This window comes from Acanthaster planci, linkage group LG16 (assembly GCF_054643075.1).
Source record: "Acanthaster planci isolate LZ-2023a linkage group LG16, COTS_SCS, whole genome shotgun sequence".
NCBI classification, from domain to species: domain Eukaryota; kingdom Metazoa; phylum Echinodermata; class Asteroidea; order Valvatida; family Acanthasteridae; genus Acanthaster; species Acanthaster planci.
Window position 1 is genome coordinate 5,705,917 of NC_141792.1, and position 25,930 is coordinate 5,731,846.

General features: G+C 39.6%; 1 protein-coding gene across 5 annotated transcripts; it reads right to left on the bottom strand.

Annotated features, from left to right (window-relative positions):
• LOC110985125 (chordin-like) lies at window positions 1-25,873 on the bottom strand. Of its 5 annotated transcripts, XM_087147421.1 has the most exons (25): window positions 25,432-25,871; window positions 24,810-24,867; window positions 24,287-24,471; window positions 22,498-22,655; window positions 19,695-19,792; window positions 13,445-13,577; window positions 11,612-11,710; window positions 10,673-10,784; window positions 10,433-10,517; window positions 9,729-9,870; window positions 9,347-9,594; window positions 8,844-8,988; window positions 8,613-8,722; window positions 8,380-8,496; window positions 7,835-7,991; window positions 6,804-7,048; window positions 5,542-5,655; window positions 4,599-4,799; window positions 4,044-4,140; window positions 3,608-3,735; window positions 3,288-3,387; window positions 2,935-3,000; window positions 2,308-2,405; window positions 1,776-1,869; window positions 1-1,671 (listed from the first exon to the last, which is right to left on the bottom strand). In XM_087147421.1, the coding sequence occupies exons 4-25, from the start codon at window positions 22,649-22,651 to the stop codon at window positions 1,574-1,576; spliced, it is 2,841 nt and encodes a 946-aa protein (XP_087003547.1). In that variant the 5' UTR covers window positions 22,652-22,655; window positions 24,287-24,471; window positions 24,810-24,867; window positions 25,432-25,871; the 3' UTR covers window positions 1-1,573. The 5 variants fall into 5 exon arrangements, with proteins under 5 accessions (XP_087003547.1, XP_022101613.2, XP_022101612.2 ...); XM_022245921.2 differs by lacking the exon at window positions 24,810-24,867 and having other exon boundaries at window positions 25,602-25,871; XM_022245920.2 differs by lacking the exon at window positions 24,810-24,867.
• Between the last annotated feature and the right edge of the window lie 57 nt (window positions 25,874-25,930).

Genomic DNA, 25,930 nt, shown 5'->3' on the forward strand with positions numbered 1-25,930 from the left:
TTGACACTTTCCTGTTTTACTGTATTTATTGATACAAGGTCAAGAAGGTATTTTTAGACAATACATATATTTGATTGTAGAGGCTCCACCATTTAAGTAAATATCAAGGCCTTATTGTTGACATAGTGAAACAGGTGAATACAGAATAAACAAGTTTCTGAAGATATTTCAACACCACTTTCCTCCAAGAAAAGAACTATGTACCAACACAGTACATGTCAACTTATACCTCTTTCATCTTTACGACAAACACTTAGGGGCTCAAGATGTAAAAACAACCCAAAAATAAACGATTCATATACTTTTATGTAAATACACTATATATTTAGGTTTTGCCAATGAAACATTATTTTACAATAAAATATAGAACACAGAAATATTCTTTAAAGTTAACTTACATTTTGGTTAAATTTTTATCTCTTAATACTTAAAAAGCGCAATAATTATATACAATAAGCCTCACTTTATATGTACAATGCCCTCAAATCAAACAAAGACCTATATTTTCATGCCCAATACAACCATATTAACAAGCTTCGTTGGGGGCTTAATTCGACACCATGCTCGCCCCATTCTCAAAAAATAAAGCGCTTGTACATGTTAAAGAAATAACATTTGAGGCGTTGCGAAAGTTAAGACCACAAGAACATCCAGCAGTGATAAACCAATCCTCATAAATCCCCCCACTGTTCCATTTCTTTAAAGTCTACCATTGGGCAAATGCAGATTTCTTTACAACCTCACGAAAGAAGGCATTAAAATTAAGCTTATATTCATCCGCTTCCCCAACAAATCAAAGGGGGGGGGTTAAGAATAATTTAGTATATACACATTTTTTGGTCACATTTACTCAAAATTACACAAACACAGTTGAAACAGTAATGACCGAACAATTCTCCACAAAGTTAATATACAAAATGAATGAAGATTATTTAGGTCGTTTATATTTATATTTCTTACTCGGTGGGGAAGGTTATAGTATTTGTTTTTACCTCTTGGGTGTTTGCTATCAAAAAAGTCAATGTGATTGTGGTTTACAGCACCGACCTCCTTTGACGTAAGTGCCCTTAAAATTACAACACAGTTTGTCGATTTACATTTGATTGCGTGGACTGGGCAAATGGTCACCTACTCTGTTCGTTCAAAAGGCCCGAAACTGTTTCTAGTATTTGTTTCCATACCTTTGTCAATTAGTTTACCTTGACTAGTATCCGATTTCCTGAATCTACATCTCATTGCGCATATGTATAGGTTTAAATAACGAATTTTACGCATGTCAGACACCAAAGACTTGAAAGTTAATTTCAACAGTTGTTCTTCAATTCCAGTCGGACCATTCACATTCAAGTAGCATTAGGAGCTAAGCAACAGGTACTTAAATGTTTGAACTGTTTTGTTTTCAGTGAAGAACAGATACATTATAATCTTATTTGTTTCAATAAAGAGTGCAAGCGTAAGAAGCATATTTTTTGTTAGTACAGTTGGAAGTTATGAACTAAAAATCAGGGCTTTGATCACAACAATTAATATTATTTGGTATAGCTAAGATATGTACACGCCTGGTGGTTCACCGTTAGTGCTTCCGCCTATCCTTCCGTCTGTTTTCAATCAGCGAAGGCAGCCTTGTTGACATCGAAGGAAAAAGTGTTGCTAATAATCCACTGGATCCATCTAAAGGGAATGAAGTAAAGACATAACAAATTTTCATGATACTCCAACTAAGTTGCCGTGAGGGATTCTGAAGAAAACGTTCCGTTGCTCATTTTAAGTATTACCTGTGCACACAGGACAGCATTCACCTTTGATCTCCATTGTTTCTTCGCATGATAATTTGGGACAATTCTTCTTTTTGCATTTTGTTGAGCCGTTCTGTAGAGAAGAAAAGAAAATCTTGTATTGCTTGTCAACATACTCTATTAAAACCCTGGTAAAAGCATTTCGTTGGTCATGCAAAATGCCAGATCTCGTGCTAGCTTTTAATTTACTTTTGGAGATATCTGTAGAAAAGCAAGTTTCACAACTGACCGAAGAACAACACGAACTTCAAAATGTTACAATAAAAGAAACATACATCAGGAATAAGTGCAATGATTTATGAGACGCTACCAACTTGATGCTACTTCTTCTACCTGACAGTTTATATAACGCAAAATTATTGCTCCTATAAGCCAAAGCCTGACTGTAAGATTTACTTCAGGTCGTATTGTGGCTGTTCTGTTTTAAAAACTACGATTTCCTCTCAATTTACAATCTCATAAAAACCGCAATTTTTATTCATTTTATATGACATCATTTATAAGAGCTCACTTTGCATCTGCATTTGACGCAGAAGGAAGTTCCAAAGGGAGGTATTTGTGGATGCCATTCTTCATCATTCCTGTAGAAATCTCCATGAAATGAACACCCTGTGGCAAAACAATAGCGGCAGTGCAATAAAGAAAAGCTGAAAGCAACATAAAAGAAACAACTAAAGAAAACAATTCATTGCTACGGGATGAATGGAATATGCATTCTAATGTGCAGAATTACATGGATGACAGTCTAAGCACAGACACAAAATTAATCAACCAAAAAGCACAAATGGAGTAGCGTGCATTCGGCTCGTTGCCAAAAGTCAGCAGAGAAAGCAGCGAAGATGTTCCCAAGACTCATTCAGTAATCTAAAAAAATTCTTTTTTATGATATTTTATATACATGTACAACGGTTGGTTGCTCTTAGCTATGAGATGATTTCTGAGGATATTAGTCCATGTGCATTTTATCTGTTAACTTAAAAATTCAGGGCATGCGCGGAATACATAAAGTTTTCAGGAAATTAAACCAACCGGTAAAAGTAATACTAATTGAATGTGATCCTTTTGTCATATTGCAAATAAAATACGGCAATTTCAGCCAAGTGCTAGACACGGATGGAAATAATAATTAAAGGTTCACCTCGCTCCACTTCATCAGCTTGTATGACATCACTCTCCACAGGTTCGGGAGTCGTAGATGACTCTTCTGTTTACATATAAATTTTCCACATTTCACAACGTAGAAACGTACAATCAGGTGGCTACTATCATGTTGCTATAGATGTCTGTTTATCTGAGCTGATGAACTGACTTTTTATTCATTTTTTTGAAACAATCCTTTTTTAAAACAGTTAAGAAATTCGACAGGCCTGCACACAGAAAAACTACGATTTGAAACATCAAGCTATTTAGTACTAAATATTTCCAACAACGTTGACTTTGTATTGTTATTAGCTTATAACTGCATAGGTGAAAGGCCAGACCAAAACTTACCAGGGCAAGTCTGACAGCAATCTGTTGGGTTCATCCTGACTGGTCTCTCGCAGTCTAGTTTAGGGCACTCTACCCTCTGACAATCATATTCACCTGCTGACTGTGTGAACAAAGCAGAATCGTAAAATGTTGCCGCATGCTGTATCGATATAAACAGTTTGTTAAACAAAGCATTTACAAAATCTTTATACATACAAAATGTAGAAGGTATGAAACCTGGATGGCTAATAGGTTGTCAAGTTCTTAAGAAGTGTCCATTTTGCCCTCTTGCCGACTAAAGAGACATGCAACATGTAAGAATAAGAATACTGCACACTCACACGGCAAGTGCATATAGCACACTGGATGTAACCAAACGGTGGTACAAATGGATGCCACTGTGAACCAACACTATGATATTTCTTATCTCCTTCAAAGAAACAGGTCTCAGTTTCCAGACTACCCTCCTCTGCAGAAAAAGAATGAAGACATTAGAGAAGGTCGTTATAATTTCTCAAATCAGGACCACTGTTTGGTCAAGGAAAACGAATCCTGATGAAACTGGCACAAGGTTTGGCTATTCCTGTTCCAGATGGGAAAATAAACAATTCAGCTTTCAGAGTACATGGCCTACCACTGGGTCCTTGGTAGATGAAATAAAAACATAATAACTCCAGCCTTGTCAAAATTTGAAATAACTCGACAGGTAATCGCTGATTATAGTGTCATCAGAATTACTGCCAAATTGAATTAATCAAGTCACGACCCAACGATTACCTATCGGACATATTGGGCAGCATTCTCCAGGCACCTTCACGGGATTGGTGCATGCAAGTTGAGGACAAACCACAGGGTCGCATATCACCACGCTTCTCTGTAAAATAAAAGACAAGAAAACTGGTAAGGGTTTAAATTTTCTCTTACGACGATAATACACGGCAGTGATTGGCTAATTATCCGAATAACACCCACGGATTCTCCAAATTAATATAATTGTGCATTTTCACAGTTGTGAAAATTCAAATACAATTAGAAATGCAGAATTGGTGATTCAGTATATGGTTTTGTTTATTGTCGAGGTTTAGTATAGATCTTCAAATTATTACAAATCATATCAACCTAACATTTAATCATTTCAAAATTTTACTGCGGGTTTGTTAAATAGCAGTAATCAAGATAACTTGGAAAAGCCAGGGGCAAAAAAAAAGTTTTCCTATTTTTCAGATTGTCTACTTATATTTGCAAGTTAAGATTAATTCAACTCTGACGCTTATACCTGTATTTACAAAAATTTATTTCAATCCTGACATGCATTAATATGAGCAATTCTACCTTACATATGCAGGTAGTGCAAACAGGGTCATAATCTGGGGACCAACTTGAATCGGGAATCCGGTAGCGTGATTCAAAGAAGCAGGAATTGGGGAGTGCCTCAACACTGGCACCATGCGAAGCATCATCTATGAGGGTTGGGCCACTGGTATGTTGGGACCCAGAAGATGATGAGCTGTAGCATGTGTTGGGTAGCACCACCTGTTATTAAATCATAAAACAGTATTTCATTGGGGAGTCAGGTTGGCCTAGTGGTTCTTTCCTTGCCTTTCACCTCTGCAGTCCAGGTTCGAATCCCGACCCGGTCGATATGTGGATTGGGTTTCAGTCCCTGATTCCATGGGTTTTACCCAGAATATTCCTCTCAGGTTTTCCACCCACCACTGTAACTGTAACTGGTTCTCAATGTCTCTACAGGTTTTTCAGGCCTATGAGATACGGTGCCTCGGGCACTTTTGAGGAATCCTTGGTGTCATTAATAATAATAATAATTACCGCTAATGGGTCATTAGGAGACATTCTCATAAGAACGTGCACAAAATTTTTCCAACTTTACTGTCCCATAATTCAATATTCCCTAGTCTGATCAGAACCAAACTTTGTATGTTTTCATTTGAGGCCCTAAACTATCATCTCTCAAAATATGGACGGTAAAATTCGGACTCCTTCTGGTAGTTTGAAAATAGGGAGACACTGAAATGTGTCCCTGAAAGCCAATGTTTACCTAATGCTGAAAAATTTATCACAAAATGTCTCCCAAATGACCTATTTGTAAATATAATCCTTGGGGTCATTAATAATAATAATAAATAATAACAGCTTATTTAAGAGTAGGGCTTGGTAGATCGTAAGGTATGAAGGTGTGATGCAGTTTACATCAGTATTGATGACTGGGCCGATGAAGAATTTCGAGAATATAAATGTAAAATTAGAGCCAGCTTACCAATCCCCGAATTTCTCCATCCCTATAATTCTTGGAGCTGACTTGAATAAAGGCATTGCCATTATCCATCGACTCCAGAAGGGAAGGTGGAACATCGTACAATACTCCACCTGCCTACAATAAAAAGAATATAGTAGAATCCATTTTGAATCCTTGTCTAGAACACTTTGATTTCCCGATTCCCCCAAATACAGTGGTCCTTTATAATTGGTTACCAGCATTTTAAATACTGCTCAATTGTGTTTATTATTTATTTATTTAAAATCTTCAGACATGAAAACAATAAAAGTTATTACAGGGGCCGTCTTGGAAATACAAAGTGAAAAACTGTCATACTGCTCATGATTCTGACTACTCTACGAATCAAGGGTTCGGTATCATCCAATGTCCACGTGACCAAGACTGTTGAACGTAAACTCCCGTATCCTAATGGCAGCTGTTGATCTTGCAATATTTGACTTTACACTGAAATCGAAGGTCTCCTCAGTAATATCCCAGGAGAAGAATCTAGGAAGAATCAGGACCTGACGACGACTGGCAAATGCACACACAAACAGGGTGCAACAGTGTAATGATATCGAAAACACCCGGGCTCTCAACTTGTGACCCCGGACCCTTGCGTCACATCTATTTATATCCGTGGGTGATGCCTGACCTAAGATTTTTTTATCAAGAGTCGTCAGGGAATCTTTGGGCAGGGAACCAGACTAGCTGGATTTAGGCACGATGGAAAAGTTTGAGACACTTGGTGGCGGCAAACAAACCGGTCCTTTTGACCACAGACACATAAACGTATAAACCGCCAGATCGCATTCAAAACTACATGAACATTTCGTATCTGCGAAACAGGTAACTTTTCACAATCACGGTTATACGCGCGAGAATGACGGTCTATGTTTTTCACAGACAAAAGGACTGATATGTCTACTGCCACCAGTGTCTCAAAGTTTCCCATTCAAAACATGACTCTGCAAACTTTGATTGAAAATTGAATCCTTGAAAACTGTTTTTCTCGGAATATACAGCATTCACTGGGCTCAAACTTCAACGGTTAGTTGTTAAACACCCTTCTTAAGTTTTTGAGCACTTTGATGCCTCAAAAGAGCATAATGCATTAATGACAATGACGGACTGGACCTCTCAATGTACTTTTTTAATTAACATGCCTCACACATTTTCAATTTGACCATTTGTAAGAAAGTACAGAAAGGTGTTAAACGTCTGAAGCCTTGTGTGCAAAAATAATTCTAATACATAATTACCAGGTTATTGTGGACCTCATTTAATACGTGTGTGACGACAAAGCTGTCTCCTTCAATTTCTCCAATCTCAGCAAAAACGTGATCGACGCTGCCATCTGACGCTGTGGATTCCTCGTCATTGATTCCTACTACGGACACTTCGTAATGCAATGCACACCTGGAGTCAAGGACCATAAAGGCGTGACCTCCGGCACCAGTTAACTGTGGCGGAGATATAATGCTTCCGGACATTTGGACTGGCATCCCTGTAAAGGTTATAAAATAAACACCTACATTTGTGTAACAACTAGTCCTACATTCACAGACGTGAATGACGAGACTAGTTATTAAAAATAAAGTTCAAATTTGCTTTGGAACATAAACAAAGGTGAAGAACAGGGGAAAGGGGTTGTTTTTTATCTAAAAGAAAAAGAAAAAAGACGCCGTCTTCAAAAACCTCTAGTCTAAAAACTGCTCATTGTCAATGTCCTTTCACAGCTAACTACTGTATTATGAACTCCCACTGTATGATGTGCAGAAACGTATTACCGTTGCGTTTTTACGCAAATGTGAGACCTGACAACCTATTTTTGATGTATGTACCTACGGTAATACATTTCCATAGATACATACATACACAGATACATTTCAAATTCAAATTTATCATAGACCTTGATGCATTATCATAACGTTTCAATCCCCATTTTTATCCTGAACCACTAGCCTTTAAAATATCGATTTATAACGGGGTCGATATTTTCCGATGGGCTTCTTTTTTCGTGCATTATATTCTTGCCTTGGCGATTATGTAATCTCTCAGCAATATCTGGCATACCCTTATAAAATATGAATTAAATCGATGGTACAAAGTGACGTTAATATTCTTCTTTGAGTACGAGTATGCTGGGCTCATTTCACAAAAAAAATTTGGCAAAAAGTAGAGAAGGGCGAAGGTGTCTTCCAAACAAATTTCTGTTTCAATTTTCTGAGACCGATCTCTAATTTCGTTATATTTCATCCGAATCTTAATGAATAAGGCAAGATTGTTTAACCTTTGTAGTTAGCGAGGCTTGAGGAATAGGGTAGGGTGGTGATTTTTCCACGAAGCTCTGACGTCTCATAAGCCTCTGTTGCTACGTTGATATACAGTCCGCCATGTAACAGTTGGTGGATTTCACGTGCCTTAGCTTTACTGTAACGTCCAACAGCCTGCATACACAAAATATTATCGGTGCTGTCGTTGAATTCAGACCCACATGCAATAAAATCCCTTCTATTTAGTCTTTTAGAATGAAACTGTATGTGCACCCACTACATACAAAAAATCGAAATAAAATTTTCAAAAAGTACATATCTTCCTTCCATGAAACGAATTAGCCTAGTATATGTTTGCAAATAATGCACTAGCTGATGTTTTCATAAAAGTGAGAAATTCGAATGAAGCGGTGAATGTACCTGACGAGAACAGAAAGGGCAAGATGTGTGGGAATTGTGCATGCAGTCACCAATCACAAGACTCACCGTGTTAAAAGCAGTCACTATACATATGCAGTAGATGACTTGATACCAGTAAACTACGTGTATATGAACTGCTTACCTGGCCATTTCTGTAGTCTTTCAGTATGTCTGCCACAATCCTCCGTTTCCGCCTGTTTTTTGGTTTACCCTCTATTGTCAAGCCAACAACGTTTGTCCTCAATCCCGTAATAAGAATCTGGGGGTATGAGCATTTATTTCGAACGCTTACTCAAACCTCATGAATTGTTTTCATTAGTATGAAACATTCAAAATGTAGATATTTTTAATCACAAGTTACTATTGGAGTTTTACCTGATAGCTTATCTTTCCTTTGTCATCAATACTGACGATTGCTGAACCGCTAGCTCCTGTGGCTTTAGGTCTGTCCAGAGCTTGGCTGCCAGATAAAACTGCATGCATAGCTGACACGACAGAAACAATAACGGTGACTTCAGCATTCAAACCTAAGAGAACTAATTTAAGATATAGTTGATAACATCAAGAGGTGCCAAATGGAAAATTTGATCAATAAACGTGACTTACTACTGCATGTTTGCATGGGTGTAATGGGTCCAGCCAACTCCCCCTCTTGTCCTTCTATCGTGATGCTTACAGATAAGAGACCCCTCGCTAAATTCTTCTGCATTTTTGATGTAAACTGGTCCCACACATCAGCTAAATCTAAATCCTACAGAAATTTAAACGTATAATATGTAAAGAAATTTAGACGTCATTGCTTTGTCACAGGTTGACAATAGACCCCTCTCCTGGTACGTCGCACTTTGCATCCAAAGATGACAGTCAAACTACATGTATAACCTCATTCATTAATCAAGACACCAAACAATTAATACCCCAACTAAATTCTGGAACAAATACCTCCTTCTTCAACCCTAACGGAACAGGAGTGGATTGTGAGGCAAAACCTGTTTCCAACCAAGGGAGAACTTTCTGCATACAATGGCTGCGTTTACCGATGGTATGGCAATATAACAGAGGTGAGTTTGAGCAATGATACTGGTCACATTAATAAAAAGTTATCTTACGTCTGGCAGTACAGTCTTTTGTATCTCAGCAATGACATCTCTGCCTTTCTTCAGCTGTAATGTAAATCTGGTCTCAAGCGTACGTTCTGTGTTTTCAGTTACTCCGTCAATGAGTGCAGCAAAATTGAGTTGATCCCCGTTGCCAGTTACAGCAATCATTATAATAGCCCCAGATCCAAGACGATCATTGCTCTTTCGACTTCGTCCACTTCCTTTGTCTCTACGTGTCAAGAGTACACTAAAGCTTTCTGGGAAACAACAGAACAGTATATGTACGTTTTAAATATTCTACTAGCATGTTTGTCAATCACTTTATCAGCGTCAAACAATTTTTAATAACAGAAAATATTCTGCAGAACTGCATGTCTATATTTATACTTACCATCCGTTAATGCACGATGAGGCATGATCCGACCGCGGACCTCACCTTCTTCGTGAGACGTAGTTGACAATGTCACAAACAGCAGTTTACTCTGTAAATGCTGAACGTACGTTGCAGGGACGTGTTGCCATTGGCCACAAACCTAACAAGGAAATAGGATAACTTGACAATTCGGCAGGACTTCATTTAAAAAAAACACAGAAAACAAGTACCTTGTTGAAAAGATTACCAAGGCGCAGACAAAAATGATGGAAAATGGTTTGTTATAGGAAGGAGTAGGATGTTTTCGCATGGCTGCACATGCATGTATGTCTTGTCAGTATCGTCATTAGTCGTGTAAAGATGAAGACACGCATTCGTTTATTTCAGTGGGCCTATTGACTGTTGACATCCGACTTTTTAATTTTAAAAACGTAACATCTGCAACGAATCCGATGAGCATGGGCGTCATTGGGATGTTTCCGGAGGGAGCAAAGTACTCATCATCAGCAAAGTGAAAAACATTTAACGGAGAAAGGGGTCAATCAAATTGGCAAATTTCATTCCTTTTTCTCTTTGTTTTCATTTCTTTCACTTTTTTCTTTCTTTCCTTCCCTTTATCATACTTTTCCCTTTTTCTTCTCCAAGGTGGGGTTAGCACCCACTTGCCCCCCCCCTGGCGACGTCCACATCGACGAGGGATTAATCTAATGTCACAACCTTACCATGTCAACGGTATCAATGAGGTCAATGTAGTGCACTGTAGAATTCAAGGCATCAGTAAAGGTTACTCTGATGGGACGATCCATTCTGTGAAAGAAGCAATTACGACATAATTGTACGAGGGCATGAGAATATTTGGGTACATTCTAGAGTGTAAATAGATCACACAATTTGCATTGTTTTATGTGCCGCGTAACAGGCGAAATATTAAATTTTTCACACCATTAGTTTGATCTACCCACCTCCTGTACTGTATGGAGTAATACAGCGTTCCATCAAGTAACGAGAATGATGCACGAGCAACAGCGTTGGTTTTAACATCAATCAAAGTGCCAGTTAACATGGAAACATAAACTACAAAAACAAAACCAGAGACCATATTAAGTATAATAATCCATTTACAAGATAAATAGTATAAATAGGATAAAAGCAGAGGCTTAACTACGGGAACGGATGCGGGTGGGGGCATGTGCACCCCTCCTAAGCAGATGCCTGTGCCCCTACAGGTGCCCCTCCCCCCAATTGAAATCTGTGAATAATCTCCGGGAGTCAGGTTGGTGTAGGGGAAGTCAGGTTGGTGTATACACGAGGAGAGGAAAGAGACACTATAGTGGCTCTTTCCTCTCCTTCCACCTCTGCGACCCAGGTTCAAATCCCACCTAGGTCAGCATGTGGATTGGCTTTTCAGTCCCTGTCTGACTCCTTGGGTTTTCCTTGAATATTCATTCTGGGTTTTCCTCCCACCTCTAAAACTGAACACTTCTTCATTGTCTTCTTAATTATCACTTCATCCTGTAATTGACGCTGAATGCGCTGTTGGATGAATAGATACACATTGTAAATAAAATGGAGCGGCAGCTTCTGGTGGTGGCCCCTCGAAAAAGCATGTGCACCCCTGGGTGCCACCCGGACATTTGGTCCTAGTAATGCCACTGGATAAAAGCAGGATGTAGAATTGTGATGTAACCAGAAGAAAATTAATTTGATGGCAAACAAAAAACGACATTCAACATTCCCAAATGTTCCAAACTTGACAAAAACTTCCAATAAAACAAAACCTATTGTCAATTATTTTACCCTCGCTTGTGCTACTATGTGTAAACACACGTATGTACGTTACTACTGCTGCGCACAGAATTCAAAAGCATGACTAAAAGACACAAAAAACGGGAATATGAAACCTTCTCCTCTCGAGGTGGTATCAATCAGATCATCTGAGATGTCTGTTGGGCGATCTCTTAACTTATTGACTTCTTCCGTTCTGCTGCTTCCTCTCTCATCTGTCAAGAGAAGCCATGAGAATCCACTACACGCATGAAATTGTGTTCTCGTATAGTCACAGAGTGCTTAGTGTAAAATCGTATTGAAATTGGAGGATTTGGGACTGTTAGGGTTAAATATTACGGTGTACGTATACAAAGAACAGGTGTTAAACTTCTATGAGACATTTTGTTCCTCACTTTATTCATGTGAATCCTCATATTCCTCAACGCCCATAGTCGCCAGGTAAATTCCCACAAATTTCGCAGGACACACAAAGTACCAGTAAAATTTGGGGGGTAGAGTGATCTGTTTGTAAAAACTGTTATCAAGGCGTCTGTAAGTATATGATTACAGGAATTCGTTGGCTGATAAAGTTCCCGTATTATACGGGATTTGTTTTTATTTATCTGTGCATTTACTCGTGACTCTGATCATTAAAAACTGTCCGAACACAAACAAAATTGGTTATTGTACAGAATTTCGATTGTACCCATTTGGTTAAAGTACGACATGGGTCATGTTTTGAGGGAATCTGTGTAGTTGGACAAACCCACCTTCTGCAACTGACTTTCACATGTTATGGTTACACAACAATGTCAGTTAAAACTCGCAACTTCACGTAACCCTGTGTCAAATGATGTTCCATCTTTGTAATGCAACTGTAGTTTCAGAAGATGTTGGGATATAATCTTAAACTTTACCCAGAAATGCCCACACAGTACAGACAGATTCCTTTCGTATCTAAAATATGCGCCAATTTTTCAAGATCACATTCTCGGCCTCACGCAAAGAACTATATGTGAAAAATGCACGTTAGCCAGATTTCCACAAGACACATATGTAGCATGGTGTAAACATACCACTTCCCTTATTAATCCGAACTTTGCATACATATATTGACTATTTGAGCAATGACAGGTATAACTTTGAAGCATTTGTGGCATATTTCACAAGTAAGCATTCGCCCTCCTGCGCAAGTTGACCGATGACAGGAACTGGCAATGACGAGCACACACACGGCTCTCTGCAGCTGGCATACCAGTCGCTGCACGTGCCTATTTGCAACGCACAGGGAAGCCCCGTAAATGATGCACACAGCCGGCAGAGTCAGTAACTAGTGAAGGCTCAACACAATCATGTACCGGTCAAACCTGGAGTCACACTGTTATCCGAAAAACAATTCAGCTACTATTATTGGTAGCACGCGTGGCGCTATTTTTACATCTCCAGACTACGCTTGAAGAAACCACTTGTGCGCAAGGAGGTTGCATTATGCGTTAATAGGTGGTTTAGTTTAAATAAAGTAACATTAACTGAAAATCAAAAGTCGGTTAGATAAAGGGATTAAAAAAAGCATTTCAGTGACATATCTTTCAAACACCATAAGAGCATTTTCTGTCTTGCAAAACTGGCTGCTCTCCAAAGGCTCAAGAGTGACAATCACTCCAAAGGAGTGAATATCACTAAAAAGAGGAGTCATATCGAGTGGTCCTTTATAATGACTCCTTAACAGAGTGAAAATTTAACTCGTTTGCATGTTTGGTTGTGTTCGTGTTTTTAAATGCACAATTTACTCTTCGTAACCTTAAACACAAGTTAAAAGAGCTTCACAGTGGAAACTACAGACTGCGAGCTACATATTTGAAACTCGTTACATTGGACTAATTAGAAAAACCTTTGTAGTTGGAAGTATTTATCCGTTTCCCTGTTACAAAATGGCAAACCCATGTTCTCGTTAACTTAGGACTTACTTTGTGGACATGCCTTGCAACACTCTCCATCGAGAAGGACGGGTTCAACACCAGTTGGACACTGCGGCTCTATACAGTCCTTTTTGATGTCTCGGCAACTGACTCTCCCTGTGACTATTCCATCTTTAGCAATCTACAAATAACAAGCAAAGATCTTCCAGATGCTTTCTTCATTTTCAATCATGAATACCTTAAAAGAAAACATTACATGACAAACCCTTCAATCGAAAATAGTTATGACATATATATGCCCTATATTTCCATTTTTAAAACAAGTTTATGTGAATATTGAGGGTATTTGACCGAGAAGTGGTTCTACGGGGACGCAAGGAGCTTTAGTTCCCCCAACTACTGTCTATTCACAGAAAAATGCATAAATGAGAGAGCAGTAGCGGAAGTTATAATGTGACGTCATGTGCGAAGGGTCTCTCCCCCCCCCCCTCAACAGACTAGAACCAAGCTTGCATTTTGACCCATATTGTAGGAAAGTTTTTCAGCAAAAGGAGTCTGGTAAAAGCTAATCGTAATAGTAAAGAGAAAATGTGTTCACGTTTAGTTGCCTAGCTATATCAAGTTTTCCGTATAGGACTTTAAGGGCTACAGGTATAACTCCCTTAGGAGCATTTAATGGCAGCAGTTATCTACTTAAAATGTGTGGGCATCTCCGGGTGGGGTCGACTTGACAGATGGAATTTCGCGACACACCCACAGGGCATGTATTAACAATATCCGAATTAAAATTGAATTTCTTGCCTGTGAACTGCAAACCTCATGTAAACTGATGAAAAAGCTTCACATACATATACTAGGCATTTGAGAGGTTACGTAAAGAGTAGAGTTTGATAAAAGGACCTTTACATGGAGCAGACGTTACCAACAAAAAAAAGACAACACAAAATTCAAACACCGCATTAAACTATACATGGCTCGACAAAGGCCCTATATCTCATCTTCCATGACACTGTCTTTGCCCTTTCCAAATAAACAGCTGCAGCTGAGTACAGATTATGCATAATATCCGATGATGGAAAGCACACGTGTTGCTTACTAGAGCAGAAGCCTGTGCCACCAAAAAATTGGAACCTGCCAGACCCTTGCGGTAAGGGAAGTAGATCATTTAAATCGAACCAGAATCGGCATATATTTCGACTAGCAATTTGGGCAATGGTCACCAAACAAAATGTGTGCTGTCACGTGAAAACTTACAATAACAAAGATGCCAATGAAAAACAAAAGAACCCTTACACTCCGAAGCATGTGTACAGTATAGATAGGGCTGTGACGAGTACCCGGACGCATCCGGCGAAAATTATATAGGGCAATGTGGTTCAATTTTCCAGTTTTTTCATCAGAAACCGTATTAACAAATTCCAACTTTTCCTTTCAGAAGGTAAAGTTAAGCTTTTTACTGATCAGGTGTTAATAGAATGCGAAAAAATCACTAGGAATATAAAGCCTAGCATATAGCTCCTGGATTTTATTTCTTTCACATACATGTACATGTTTTTCAGAGTATAGTGAAGCAGCGCAGCAAGGTACATGTAGGTATAATGCTCGGGAAGCGCCAGTTGGCAAGATGTTTTACATCCGCCTTTGGGGTTTTAAAAGAATATTTAGTCTTATCGGTACCCGATTAAAAAAAAATTGAAACAAAAATGCAAAAGCATCCACCCTCAAAACGTAAAACTTGCACTTTTTCTTAAAAGAAGCTGGCGTTAAAATCTACAAAATAATTGTGATGGATGGAGTTAGCTTCTCACAGCACGTGCGTAGTAGGGCCTAACTACCAGATGGATTCAGTTTGTGCCTGCAATCGGACTCATGTATGCACGGCTTCCAATGACAAATCCTTTTTAAAAGAGTACATGTACAAGGTGTCTGACTTCACAGGCATCAGCTAATTGTGTGGTTGTGCAGTGTCGCACTCCCTTGTGAAAAGTTTTCAAAGCAGACAAATTACAAATAAATCACCTGACCCAACAAATCAGGATTCAAACCGGCAAGCACACGAAAGTTTCATTCGACATTACAAGCTATCACTTGAGCTAAAACAGTTCGAAGAATCAAAATTTACCTTTAATTAGTTTTTGGTTGAACAAAGAAACTGGTTGCAACTTGCAGTGCAGAGGGTTTCCACCTAGGACTACTACTGGATGCACTACGTGTGCATCGAACATGTAGGCCTACATAAACTTAGTCAGGCGCTCACAAGTACAAATCGAACTCTAATCACTGTCTGTGCTCAGCCCAATAGCAACTAGAAACGGCTTTGCGTGATTATCGACCCTTTCCGGCATTTTTTTTATTCCTAGATTAACGTTCAACTGAAAATAATGACTTTGGGCCTCGCCTTGGTGTCTTTAATCATGCCTCTGTTCGTCGTGGGAGTAGTGAAGCATTGACCCTACGTGTTCACTCAACTGCACATGTACATGTAGATCCACAGCAAGACAACACTTGTTGCAAAGTCTCGTTATTTTGGCAGTGGCGAAGCACTGAACACTGACGCAGGTGAGAGGTAGTAGTGATAGAGTAGCGCTCTTATGTCGGTCGTGGGTTTGTCCAAATAAGACTCTCACACACAAACCATGCACGAACACAGCACCACCACAGCCATGGAAATCCCACCTATAAGCCACTGCCTCTAGGCACGTCGACATGCAAAAAACACCATCATAATTGACAATCTCAAATGGTCAATTTGTCTGCTGATTTGCCCCACTTTTTGTCAGGACCGAGACTTTTTGAAACAGGTGTTCCACAACACAGGAAGCTGTGAATATGAACGAGGAAAATTGCATTAAGGCTTGAAACTACAGGCAAAAATTTCTCCTTTTGTTGACTTATTTCTCACAAAATCGTACATATCTTAGCCTGGCGTCAACCTGTTACGCGAATAATACATGAAATGTTTTGCCAATACATTTAATGAAAAAAATATCATTCGTTTACTTATAAAAACATGTATCTTTTCATTGACCTACAAATAATTATTTACTTCAGGGAAAACATAAGGCGGGACATGGGAGTGTGTGAAGATGACTCGGCTTTGAAAAAAAGAAAACATAAGCCGCCCTGCTCCATGACCCCTTCCCACGACACACGATGAGTAGCACAGTCAGGCTGAAATGCCGACAAGTAAGCTGCCTGATACTGGTTTAAGCACACTGGGGGTTACAACTGACTACTATAGTTGAACTACAGTTAGCGTCTCTTGGAAGTTTGCAAAGGTATGCTGAGTTTCAAGAGATGCGTGGAGCCCTTCCTTGAAGTTATATCCCGACCTTGTGCCTTAGTGAGCGTGAAGATAATGGCCACAATGCTGTTTGTGATTTCATTTTAAATTAATGTCTAGAGACAAACTTGATTCAGGACCGAAAATTGATCACAAGAGTGAAAATATTGTTGGGTTAGATTTCAAAACAGGAAACAAAGCGGATTTAGAAAGCCATTTTCAACCGATATATAGTGTTGACGACAGGGAAAAGTCAGTTCGACCGTTCAATCGACAAAACACAAAAATATTCCAACAATGATAAAAATGTAGCGTCTAAGTCAATGTGTAACACACTGAAAGTGATCTACACGTACATCTGCGTGCTGTCTCGAGGATGCCTGTTTCCTGCAGTTGCAGATAATGAATTTGTCGACTTGCATAATTGAGTTTTCTGTCACACAGGATGCGATACAGACGCAAGAAGGCCTTTTCCAAGATGGTAGAAAAATCCTGTAATTGATGGTACCTATCATGCAGGATGGTAGTTTCGTTCAGTATCAACTTGCTAAAAAGTCACTCTATACTGCCTTCGCTACGCTGTGTAATAATAAAACTACCGGTACATTTGTACTTATGTATAACATGTGTATATTGTTAGTCACCCACTCATCAAATTGAATTTGGATCACCATCATTAAATCGGCAGTGAAAAAAAATTGCATTTAATAAGACATCTCAGTCAAAACTCTCATCAGTTCTACTTGTCAGATAAAGAAAGAGCGAATATTGCTCATGTTTTGTGGTCGGTCAACTTGCATAACACATGCAATTTTAATCAGTCTGCGTTCCAAATGATTATCTTAAGTACAAGGACCACTTAATGGTCCACAGTGTACATGGAATTTTTCACTTTGCACGGGGGACCATCTTACCTCATCAAGTTCACACATTTGTCAGTCGCATGGGAAGCAGGGAAATTGGTGGAAAAGATAAAGTGATTATGTAGGTCAAAAAGTCAAGTGAGTACAGTGCAACTTTAGCCGTATGTCACAATGTGAAAGGTGTTAAAACGAGCCTGTGAAATTATGGAACACTGCACGGTGGTACTTCAGTCACTTCGAATTGTACTAACTCTAAACCTAACTCTGGCCCTGACTGCTAAGCTAAATTTAACCCAGAACTGATCGTATCTCAACCGAGCCAAAGAATCCTGTAATTAACCCTAACCCAACTACCCACCCAACCATCCACCCCCCAAAGAAAAACAAGACAGCATACGTTAATTCTGTTCTTTCTGAGGAAAAATACCAGGTATGGTTTTTCGGGATCCGCTAAAACAGTCAAATACCTGCATAGCGTCATGATCAAGAAGATGAAATTATTACAGTATGGAACAATGTCTTAACTATATACCTTAACGTATATAAAGATGTGTTAAATTAAGCTTCAAAGGGCAGATGACTACAAGGCAAAAGGAATGCTTTAAGTTATCACATCATACAGTAGATGCAGTTTGAATTTGGTGCAGGCAATTGGCAAGGTTATGGGCATCAGGTTACGGTCACCCAGCAGGACTGCAGGGGTGACCGGGGTATTTTGACAGCACAGATAAATGGAAAAGTCTGCTCTCAGCCTGTAATGACTCTACCTTATGTTCCATGCGACTTCACTAGGTGAATAAGTCATCTGGATTTATTGCGGTAAAAGTTGTTCTTAAATTATAAAGACGCTATGTGTGGAGGACACGTCCCGCCGATTGCAATGGCAGGTTCATCACTTTAAACACCACGATGTCAACTGTTTTTGCACCGCCGCAAATAATGATGGGCATGACGTACTCGTAATTCCCTCCCCCAAGAGATAATTTTGGCCAGACACATCAACCGCGATTTTATTATTTAAAGCTTCGGCTAACAGAACTCAACCCACAAGGACATAACTCATTCAGCTCATTTGGGATGACTCGGTTGAATTTCGCTGTGCTCCTCAATAAAACCAGTCGTAAAACTGTCACAGCCTCTATCATAATTCGTGGACAATACCAAGAGCTAACATTTTGCTTTTGCGAATACACATGTACATGTGGCCGATATTCAGTGTTCATAATATGAAAGAATGGTCCCTCATTATTGTTACTATTCCGTCTTGAAACTTACACAAAACAAAATACTGGAAAACACCGCAATGTCATACAACGGCAGACACAAATGAAATACAGATGTCAGTTTACATTGTGCAAATGTGATTCCCTGATTTCTTTCAAGAGAAAAGCCCAAAATTACTGATACGTTTTCTCTTTACTCTTTAGCTCAAATTCCTTCATTGTTTCGAAGTCTCGAAACTTAGAAAATCAAGAGGGTGGTATCCAGAGTTTTTATAGGCACAAAAATTTGATATCAAATAAGAGTCCTTCCATGTAGTGACCTGAAACAAATCTTAACAAATTTCGAAGTTATATTTTTAAATAGTGAACAAATTCAAGTTAACCATTATTTCCACTCATACCACATTATTGTTTATTAGATTATTGTTCACTCACTCAGACATTCTTTGGGAGGGGTTCAGTGCAAACTTTAAATTAAAAACCAGAAAACCCTGTCAAAATATACAGTTTTACTCGCTACTCTAACCGTGGCAGAAAACTTAAGATCTATTGGCAGGGCCATTTTTTACTCGCTCGAGATTCACTTTCTTTGCATGAGGAAAAATCGAAGGGCACCACGGACGCACGATCATGAATGTCACTAACACTCATATAAAAAGGTGCAGTCAGCACTCAGTTGTTCATTTGAACTAGTTTTACCAAACTGCAGGCCCCTTTTCTGTCAACAAAATTAAAGACTTGGTGATCTACATGATAAAATGACCTTAGGAAATGTCACATTTTAATCATTTCTACTATATTGTCAATTTTATTTTGAGTTGATGTAAATGGACTTTGTAGAATTCTTTATTAAATGTTCCGGGAGTGTATCCAATCTAATTTCCCCGCTTTATTATGTTAGTTGGAGGCATACAATCTACTATACTTACCGGTACGCACTGACAGTCCATGCAAGTCATTTCACCAAAACCAAGGTCTGGGTGCCAATGTGCCTCTAAATCGTAGAACACATCATCAAATATACAACCTGTTGATAGAGACATGACACATGAGTTTTACCGTCTAAAGCACCTTCTGACGATCAAAACTGTATATTTATGAATGGTGTAAGAACAATACCGTAAACAACTCGAGCAGGTAAATCATTAATCTTAACTGTCAGCTCTAAGCCATCATGTGTTATTATTTCAAAAAAGAGTGTTCACCCGCTAGATCTCTCCGAACATCACATATTCACCTCCTACTTAAGTGGAACACGTGAACCCCCCAGGGCAAGCAGTTAGACTTGGAACTTCCTGTACGAAGGTTTGCATGAGGGAAGGCTCGTAACAGGCCGATGAAGGTAAACACCGCATAGGAAGACGCGTAATTTAAACCAGTACATGCTCGGCCTCCTCGAACTGACAATTCCCAGTCGGCACAAACATTCATCATGTCTCAGCAACTTCACAAACCAAGTTTGCACAAACAAGCAATATTTTTCACTACATATTAAAACATTCGCCTTTTCCAAAATAATTATGGATTTTTGAAAACATGGGGACTTCTGGTGGAATGCAAAATTTCTCGTATGTGGACGTTATCTTTGCGAAGCCTTGTTCGCCGGGTTAATTCGTTCACTCAAAGCAAATCTCACTTAAAATGTGTCACCTGTATAGGAATGACTATCCGGACTGCTGCAAATTATGTTTGGCTAAATTCTAAAGCCGCTGAGGAATACCGTGCGATTGCAATTTACTCAAATTATAATATCAAATGATTTCACTGGAGACTCTCAGATAGGAATGAACTAAAGCCGCCTCTGATTACTTCACCTACGGGCTCGGGGCAGGCAGGGGCGCTGTGTTACGGATTCATTCACAAAATACCACTGGATTAGCACAGATTTTACTGGCTTGCGCATCTCGTGCACATAATTAATTTAAGGGTATAACTGGATTGTATTGCAAATCGCTCTCGCCATCCCGAATATACCACACTCTTTTCTAAATCTACTTCTTTGTTACTGCATGCGTAGTTTTAAAGGCTAGTTAAAGGTATTGGATTCCATAATACAAGGGCTAATTCAAGGTCAGTATTATTAAGTATTCACTTAAGATGTAGATCAAGATCATTAACAGAGGGCAGCATGCATCATTGGAACGCAACACTTTTCGATCATGCCTTAAATTCAAGCCTTTCACTCTCCAATTAAAGGCTCTTGGGTTTTTTTAGCCCATCTTCTAAATTTACGATCAAATTTAAATTCAATCAGTTATACACAGCATGTATCACGAGGATAATAACGTGACGCTCACAGCGCCAATTTTAATTCTCAGGAATAGTGCACAAATTCCAGCCTTTCATTGGCAATTCGTATAGAGATCTTACAGAAAACACAGATAGGCCTACTGAATTTCCCTGTAAGTTTGATGGTTACCCCCAATGTCGAGAACTAATTTAGCATAACTCAAGTTCAATCACCAGTTGTCAAATGGTGTTCCAGATGACCTTGTAACATAGTGTATGACTCAGCGGCCCACTTCTTAAACGGACATGGCTCATAACGCAAATCGCTATAGTGAGGATTTGAAATGCTAAGGCATTATAGGTTTCTCAACATGGACCTATACAGTAATAACAACGCAAATTTGCCATTCACACCATGGTTTGACGGTCAAAGAGTGCAGACTCCGATTATAACCTATTTTCGAGTCGTTCCCAAAAGTCATTATACCATAAAAGGCATTAGCATGAGCATTAAAATGATTAGGCAATGACAAATTGATCAGCTACAATGTCACTACGAAACCTTTGACTTGTGGTGGTATGCCTACTATGTAGTTATCTCAGACAGGACAGCAAATCTACCACGAACCCGAATCGGAGTCCGATCCTTCAAGTCAACTTGTTTACATTTACCCACAAAACAAGCAATGTGCATCAGCTTTACAGATACATCAATCAGGGTGAATCACAATTGTAATTCTATTAACCTCTAGTTCAATTTATCAACTACGTTGTTTCTTTTTTTTGTCTCTATTTTCTTTCTTTTGGCGTATTTTTTTCTCTCAACTCAGACCCTGCGGGCCTACGTGCAAATTCAACAACTTTTGAGAGGTTTGAACCTATTCAGACTTCAGAACGAGGGCTACTCTATTCACAGATGTAAATGAGTGCTTCGTATGTGCTTGTCCAGGCAACGAAATTCGTCAGATATTTGAAGCCAGTTTAAAAAGTGACCATCTGGATAAAATAAACACGAGTAGGTGGACACAAGCGAGGTAATTGCCGATAACATTTATCAAGTTATGTATTGAAGTTAATACACAGAATGCACACAAGCTGATGGAGTGTCACGGCTCGGTACTATTAATCACGAAAACAAAACAAAATGTCTGTGCACGGTGAACTCCATCACCCGTGTGGCAAGAGGGTTACCAACATCATAAATAACGTTTGTGGGAACTGCGTGCAAATCTCAACTTCACACAATTACACAACTTTCGACAAGAGAGGCAGAATGCCTATGCTTGCGACTGCTGTGTAACTCTCTCCCAAGTGGAACGCAAAATGGTACTTACTCTTGACCAGTATTATTAGAGGAACAAAATCTCTATCGGGTAGGGTAAAGAAACTAGAATCTAATCACAGTAACAGCGTGGAATGGAACGGAAAGAAATTATCTCTCTTATTTTTGTGTACCACTGTTGTTCTGCAGTGCACTCAGAGCTAAATAGCGTTGGGGCTTACCTGGTATACCCCGTGAGTGGGGAGTATCTGGTTCCGCTCTGATGGGAATCTGGGCATGTCCTTTTCTTCCGGATTGGGCGAGTGGAATCAACGATGCCAGTAAACAGGGTATTATCAACCCGATACTAAGCCGCACTGAGTTAGTTCTCCACATCCTCCTACGATGACATGCAAGAGCAATATGAGCTGACGTGACAAGTGTTAATCTCTATCTCCACGACAAAGCCCACAGCGAAGGCGCTAGATGAAGAACTGCAATGCGTTAAATGCTGAATGCTGACGAAGATGCAGTTTAGTTACTCCCACCTACAAGTCGATGCCGTCTGTGCGTACCGCGCAGCGCGAGGTCATTCAGTAAGGTGCACAATAAAACCCATCTGGGGTGTGTTGCACACGATTGCTTCGAGTCTAAGCAGTCAAGAAATTTGCCGTCCACCCACTTGCAAAATCGGTGGCTCTCGAACGTGACACGACGTTTATGAACAGCAGAAATAGGCGAAACTGACTGAGATTACAATGCAGTGTACGATTCACTCATTTTTTGGAATATCTAGCATGCCTCTGGACTGAAGCCAGGACCTGGTCTGACTATACGGATAGATTCAATGTCGAGCCTCTACATACTGGTCTTAACTACACGTGACGCGCTCAAGAAAGAAAGTCATTCAGAGGTCGTCAAGAGTTTGCCGCGGCTTGACAGCAACAGATTTAAGAATGGAGTTAAGTTCAGTCTCGCCGTCTTATGCTGTAGAATGCAATCGTGATCACTCAATAGTACAGTACGTCACGTTGGATGGCCCTGGAACGAGCACAAACTACACGTCAAACATGAAAAGCTGCACATCTAGTGGCAATAAATTATGTTAAACAAGCTGCGTCTGTACACAACGCGCAGGGCAAACGTGACGTATTTTTGTCCGAAAGTGGAATAGGACGGCAGTTTAGCTTGTCTGACAAATCGCACAATGCTGACTATAATGACAATCGGTATGTGATTAAGCCGCAAACCTCATAGAATCTGTCGTTTCCTTTGCACGAGCTTAATCTCTATAAGTGTCAGCCTTACCATTAACTTGATTGTCGTGATTGCTTTGTTCACATTCTCCTTTATCTTGGTGAATTCAACTTTTGCCTTTTGTCATCGTATCGTAAGTTGCAAACTTCTGTCATCTTGTCAGACGATCAGATAGCCGTGACAAAAAGAAGCGCGGAAGCAGACCTGCTTTTTTATGGCTATGGGACGAAGCAGGTAGTCAAGGGGGAACCAGAACCCATTTCGGGGGGGGGCAAAAAATTAAGGATTATGGTTTTTGTGGGCTTTCTCGGGTGCAGTATAAAACCAAGTTCGGAGGCACAGCCTTGGGAATGAAATAGGCCCACACAATCGTCCTTTCTCATGGATCACAAACTGCTCATCTCTGGGGATGGCATTGGTTGCCCCACTCAGCCACGCCATTGGACACAGTAATAAAAAAACAGATAGCATTCCTATTAAGTCGTGGAAAGTTGGCATTGACAACCTTTTACTTAGTATGACTGTTTATGCGCCAAAGCGCAGAATTATGTATTTCTGTGGGTAGACGTGGGGCTTTTCTCTCCTGAGTTTTAAACTTAATTCAAGTTAACAGATGTATACCTTAAATAAAAAACCACATCAGTGGTTCGGCTATTAGTTAAGATACAGTCGACAGGACAATAACGCACGCATTTTATAAATTCCATTATGCAAAACTTGAGAGCAGAAATTCTTCTAAGTTAGTCTCCTTTTTAACAAATTACTTTCATATACCTGTGTACATATCACTGCTTATTTTCTCTTATAGAGAATGCCATTCATCCTTGAAGATCACTTCATCGTGTCCGCTCGATCCTTGTCAGTCGCTAGGGCATTACTCCGGCTGATTAGAATGTCCAGCAATACACTGGCCGGTCGTTGGTTAAAGAAACTCCTTTTGAAATGACAGCACACTAGACCTGAGGGGAAATGATAGAGTGTCTGTCATTATGATCACATCACTTAAGTTTCTGGTTGATGATTTGACCAATAAATAACATATGATACTAGCCTGAACCCGTGCGTGCAGGCACTATTGAAATTGGTATTCATCTCCCGTCCCCCATCCCACTCTGGATCTCTCTGTGTGCCTGCTTTAAAGTCAACAATGTTCAGTCTTCAATGTTCTCGATCGGAAAGAGAAGCTGAATTTGAAATTTGAAGAGATGCATGATTGCAACGCATTTCAGCTCCAAACTGTGAATGTGTGTTCGTGCGTTACCATATTTTTGAATAAAGTGTCTGCGAGCAAAAGTACCTTGACCTGAAGAAACAGAATTAGCACTTTGGAATGTATCCACCAATTTTAAGTATTCCTGTAATGGACGACACAAATACACGCACTTTATAACATGACTCAATGACTTATTGATAAACACATAGCCTAAACTCTATTGGGTCGGATTAACAAAGAGGCCCTCTAAATATGTAGATTATACAGATCGCAGAATCTTCACCATAAACAATGACCGATACGAATAATTTGTGTAAACTTTTATTTTCTGCAGGTATTTCAGGCATTGTAAATATTTGATCGAATGTAGTACACTCTTAATGACGAAGTGAGAAAGAGGCGATGATTTTGAGGCATTATTTTAAACGGTACGGCATTTTGAAGAGTACATTTATTTATACAGTCTGACACGTCATATGAGCACGCGTCACTACCCCAACCGACTGATTAAACTGATAGAAACTGACCGACTGACCGATGGATGGAGCAACAGGTAAACCAACCATCGTGTTCCACTATTGGCCATGAACTGTGGCCACCACCACCTTCAAGCCTGCGAGACGACCAAGAAATCGGCCTGTTTACCAGTGTTTCAATAAAAAAGAAGTACATGGTGTATACATCTCGGTTTTTTCATTGTACATACCCAGTTGCATCTGTTGGATGGATTTGGCTATTCTCATGTTGAATTCGGTCGTGTTTTGGCTCTTATTCCTCCATGGTTACAGCTAAAGCATGATGATTTGGGGTTGTTTGTTATACAACCAACAAAGTCAGCGTTATACCACATACAAACAACACTGACGTCTTACTTACAGACCAGCTCAACCTCAACTCAGTGCATGGAGTCCAGACGTATCATTTAGAAAGGTAAATGGTGGACTGTCCATATCCCACACGGCAGCAAAATAGTACATCAAGCATTCATAAGAGCGTGGGTTTCAGCTACGGTAAGCAACCTAGCAACATATGATACACTCCAAAACAAATTATTAAGTATCTGTTCACTTCACCATCTCTTGTCAATCATATTGAACGCTACGTTGAGACCCTCGTCCATTCTTCGACTCCGTGGGCAGAAAGCACAAGTTTCGAATGTCTGCGTTGTATCAGTAGATAAAACGTCACAGCCAAAGTGCTACCGA